This window comes from Centroberyx affinis, unplaced genomic scaffold, assembly GCF_046629955.1.
Source record: "Centroberyx affinis isolate AG114_WGS23_722 - 3 ecotype Tasmania unplaced genomic scaffold, CSIRO-AGI_Caff_v1 ptg002521l_1, whole genome shotgun sequence".
Lineage (NCBI taxonomy): Eukaryota > Metazoa > Chordata > Actinopteri > Beryciformes > Berycidae > Centroberyx > Centroberyx affinis.
In genome coordinates this window covers 1-5,000 of record NW_027280742.1, presented here as the reverse complement: position 1 = coordinate 5,000, position 5,000 = coordinate 1, and the positions used below count along the sequence as shown (strand labels likewise).

Here is a 5,000-nt window from a genome sequence, read left to right as displayed (position 1 = left end):
TTATAGTATTTGTTACCGATTGGCCCAGAGAGGGACTGCATCATTCACAGGGGACGACATGTTTACTGTTGCCTTGTGAGGTTATGGGTTAGTGTTAGGTTAAATTAGGGTTAGGGTTAGGTATTTAGTAGTGTGGGTTAAAGTGAGGGAAGTGAAGGATTAGGTAACAATAAGGCAAATCCCTCAAATCAATTGCTGTGTTGATCCCCTTGTGCAAAATGTCCATTTTATTGTTATGGATTTGTGTTAGAATAATATTGGGTTTGGGAATTAAAGTAAATCAATGAAATGTCCTCACAAGTATATTAAGACATATGAGTGTATTTGCTCATGTGCACATAAATACTCTGTAGAATGTGTTTTTTGTGTGTGTGTGCTTACTGAGCAGGGCGGCGGTGAAGAACTGATACTCGTCCTCTCCGTTGTCGTAGTCCAGAGGCGTGCTGTACTCCTCCAGGGGCGTCCCCTCGAAGCCCTCTTCGTCCCAGTAGTCGTCTTCGTCGTCGTCGTCGTCATCGTCGCCCCCCTGGCCCGCCGGCGTGCTGGACTGCTGCTGCATGGCGTTGCGGTTCTCGTTCACCTCGTCTTCATCGCTGGGAATCTCCTCTGCCCACGAAACACGCACAAACCAGAAATGAGACATACTGTATATACAAAGTCTTAATAATGTCACAATTCCTCATGAATAGGGCTGAACGATTTTGAAAAAATATCTAATTGCGATTATTTTGACTGATATTGCAATTGTGAAATGATTTGCGATATTAGAGGGAATGATAATTTTGACATCATTATTCTCATTTTCATTGAAAAACGTATTAAAATGATTATGGTGTGATTTTTGCAGGGATCTGTACCAAACAAAGATGTTTTCTTAAGTCTGTAGAATATGATGTGTAGGCCAGGACATCTCTGCAGCATGACAATATTTAATTTAAAATGGTGCCTTTAACAAATATTGCACCTCCTGCGATTTGAAAATTGCAGTAGGCCATATTGCGATTTCAATAAAATTTTGATTAATTGTTCAGCCCTGCTCATGAACCTTATTCTCACTGCAGCCATTTTGAACACTCAGGGTGGAAACTCTACCTGGAAGAACAAGTACAGCCCAGCTATGTTCTACCTGTTGCATACCAAGATGCACATCATACGAAACGTCAGGAATCAACATTTATTATTTCACAGATTCTCCACAGAAAAATGCATTACAAACAAATAGAACTCAAGAATCTGGAGTTTAACCTCCCTGCTAAATTCAAGCAGTTGTTATAGTTGTTGTTCCAGAGATTGTGGGCTAGTTTGATAACTGCTAGGTCTATCTGAAGTCCGCACTTATTTTGTGAAGTAATGCTAGTTTTATATACAGTATATGCCAATCTTCCGGGTAGAGTTTCCCAAATCGCATGTTCAGAATAGCCGCTGTGAGAATAAGGTCCATAAATCAAAGTTTTTCAGTGAAGTAATTAAATAGAATAACTTTCCTGTAATGGTGACTTTGCGTATGAGCTTCATTTGTTTAGTTTTGTTTTGTTTTACCAGCTCAGTGGGAACTTGGGTGAAATAATGGAGGCTAAAATAAATATATGACTTGAGAGACTAGGGCTTACCATTGGAAATTTTGGATACTGATATTGATGCTGGTTACAAAACAATGCTCTTTTTGATACCTTTCTCTCATGAATGAAAACCTATCTCACATAAATAGAATCAGACCACACTCAGTAACTACACACTAGAAGAAAATGTAAATTCTTCTCCTAAGAATACAACATTTTGAAGCCTTTCGATTCTTTTTGATGCATTAAAATCGACACAGCACTGATAGATGTTGCTTATTAACACCAAGCTGCAGGAGAAAGCCACAGCTCAGTTCATTTGTCTGTCTGCCTCGCTGCACTACAAGCCCCACAAGCAGTGGACAGGGTTTAGAAATCTAATTCCTTCACACTTGACTGAAGCAAACTAGAGCCACTGGGGGCAAGAAAGGAAATGTAGTGCAGCTAATTTGAGCTCAGGGCTGAATCAAGAATTGAGTGGTGGAAGATGCGAGGTTGGCAAAAATCAAGAATCTCATTTCATTATCATCACTTAACCTGTCTCTTCCCTCCTCTCTCCTTTCTTTCTGTTCTCATTCACTCCAGTTTCCTTTCTCCTACTCTCTCTCTCTCTCTTCCAGGTCCCATATCATTTCACTTTCATTTTTTTCCCTCCTTCCTTAATCCTTTCTCACCGTTCTGGTCTTCGTCCTGAGCCCCGGCACGGGCCAGCAGGTCCGGTTTGTTGAGGAGTCGGGAGGCGTAAAGGTGTTTGAGGCCCAGGAAGAGGAGCAGGATGGAGGGGACGATCTGGGCGGCGACTCCCTCCACCACCGCCGGCCGGCTGGGAAGCTCCATCAGCACGCTCAGGCCGATGATGCACATCTTGCGGTCGTGGAGCCTGGGGAGCGGGGGAGAGACGATGAAAGGGAAAGACTGAGAGGGCGGATAGTATATATGCAGAAGGCTGTAACATGAAAGAAGAGAGGAGGAGGTAATGAGAGGATCAGGTCCTATGAGACATTTTGGTTTAACCGTTATTCATCCACTGCCGTTTCAGGGTATCTGCAGATTTCAGAAAGACAAATTTAAGCCTTTTTAATGCTACCTGGAATTGAATTTCAGACCAATTTAAAAAAACAAAACAAAGAAACAAAGCTGACAAAACTAGCCTATTTCCGAATGAACATAGCTAATGCATGTTCTGAAATTATAAATGGGCAGTATAAGACAAAAGACAAAAGGAAATCACTTACCAAAATAATATGATGTCGTTTTGTGTTTATTAAAGCAGATATGAATGCATATCGTACTAGTAACTCTGTTCTGTATTACTCTAGAAACTTGTCACTGCATGATGAAAAAACATCCAACCCTGTGTTTAATTTTAATACTTTTTAAGCCCTTAAATTCAGATAATTTAAGACCTTTTCAGACACCCTGTCTTTGTTTTTTTTTGTTTTTTTACATGCACCAACTCTGGTACTATGGTGGTATTTGAGGGAGGGTTTCTTTATTCACTTATCCTGCCCAGATTTTCCCATTTGATCCAGGATTCAAGCCAGCAACCTCCTGGTCACAAGTCTGCTTCTCTAACCTCTAGGCTCTAGTGAACAAAAGTAGAAAGCTGGTTTTACTGGGTGCAAATGTATGTAAATGTATGACTGTGAAGCAGGGTGTCCTGAAAATGAGTGCGCTTTCTCCGTCAACCTACTCTGGATAAATATAAAGGCTAAAAAAAAACAAAAAAACACTTTACACTAATAGGAACATCCCCCTCACCCCAGGAAGAACTCGGTGTCATTCATCCACTGGTTGATGAAGTGGGCGGTGATAGGCTGGGGGTTGTGAGGGAAGTGCATGTTGTCCAGGGTGTGGATGAGCAGGGCCGGGTTGTAGTACAGCGCAGCGATGGCCACCTGCAGGCACATGGTCCGCAGCTCGCTGGACTTCACCCCCCGCGTCAAACGCTCCAGCACTGCCTCCACAAACAGAGGGATGCACTGCAAAATAGACAACAGAGGAGGATTAGGGTGCGATGACGTCTACAGTTCACTTTGACTGGTCCGAACCACAGTGGAAAAGTTTACTTTGGTGCATTTTTCTGTTTGGTTTGTTTAGGTTCTTGCTGCCCAATTACAAGTGAACTAGGGCTTGTAAACAAAAGTCACATGGACTCACAAGTAGCTCCTTTATTGGAGTTTTGGTAACCTGACATCCTGCTGGGTTAGAGATTTTGGTGGTGGTGGAAATAAAAAAAACCAAAACAGATCCAGTCATCTTCTCTGGTGTTCATACCAGTGAAGAATACATGAAGAAATAGCTGAATATGAGCACCAGTCCAAACTGGGGTTTGCCCTCACTTCATATTCTTTCTAAGCATCAGTAACAGTCAGATGGCAGTCAGATGTCAACATCAATTTCCTTATACCCATAAACCCTTGCATTTTGGGGTAGTTTCTTGTAGTTGGTTCAGAAACCACATCACAGTTCTGTTGGAACAAGCATTTTCAGGCATCTGTGCGAGTTTGAATGGCATTGTTCTCACTTGGCCACATGAAACACACAAAAGGAGTGTGTGAGGCTCCAGAGTTCAATTGAACCCCTTAACACACATAATCTACATGCATGCTAAAAAAATTTTTGGACTATGTTTTCAAAAATGAAAGTCAGTCATGCTAATCCAGGGCAGCCAACATTGGTGGTTGACTGTTCAGATTTAGATGGAAGTACTGTATGTGTGCTAAAAAGCAAAATAAATATTCAGAATTAGCCAAAGATGAACCATCCGGTTCTTGTCCTGGATTATTTCCCAGCAGGCAGTGGGCTGTCTCTGACCTGGTCGATGCCCCGGCCTCTGCACTGCAGGATGATGACCTCCAGCAGCTTGGCAGCGTGGCACTCTGCATCCTCGCCTGCATCACTGGTCAGCACCTAGAGCAGGTCAAAGGTCAAAACAGTCAAACAGTGAAGAGCCAAAAGGGTAAAAGTTGTCCAAACATACTCCACTTTTCAAGTTTCATTTATATGTCTTATTTATCTTATTTTAGCACCAGGGTACATACAGTGGAATTTGACTTGGTACAGTGTGATTAAAAGACAAACAGAAATAGGGAGCATTACAATTAACTAACTTACACTGAACCATGTTTGCATAGTAAACACTGACCTTTTTGCACATGGTGTAGATGACCTCTAAGTGCTTGGGGTTGGACAAGAGCATGTCTGTATCCACGGTAACATAGTTGTGCAAAAGAGGCATCATATCTGTAGAAGAACACACACATACACACAGTCAGTCATCATCTTTGGTGACTCGTATTGTCAACATTTGCCAACAATAAAAAATATTTGTTGAGAGATACAATGCAGAACACTGAAAAACACAGAGTGCATCTTCTTGACTAAAACGAGTGTGTGTGAACGTGTGTGAACGTGGTTTGAGTGTGAGTGTGTGTGTGT

The 5,000-nt window shown here is 42.0% G+C and overlaps 1 protein-coding gene across 1 annotated transcript in view; it reads right to left on the bottom strand.

Moving 5' to 3' along the window:
• The window catches only part of LOC139656735 (importin-8-like), a gene marked incomplete at its 5' end in the record, with an annotated part of 7,731 nt that extends 2,926 nt beyond the window's left edge, over positions 1–4,805 (bottom strand). Inside the window, 5 exons of the mRNA XM_071534344.1 lie at positions 382–606; positions 2,234–2,439; positions 3,321–3,541; positions 4,377–4,472; positions 4,708–4,805. Coding sequence (XP_071390445.1) covers positions 382–606; positions 2,234–2,439; positions 3,321–3,541; positions 4,377–4,472; positions 4,708–4,805 — 846 coding nt within the window. The remainder of the gene's footprint in view (positions 1–381; positions 607–2,233; positions 2,440–3,320; positions 3,542–4,376; positions 4,473–4,707) is intronic.
• Between the last annotated feature and the right edge of the window lie 195 nt (positions 4,806–5,000).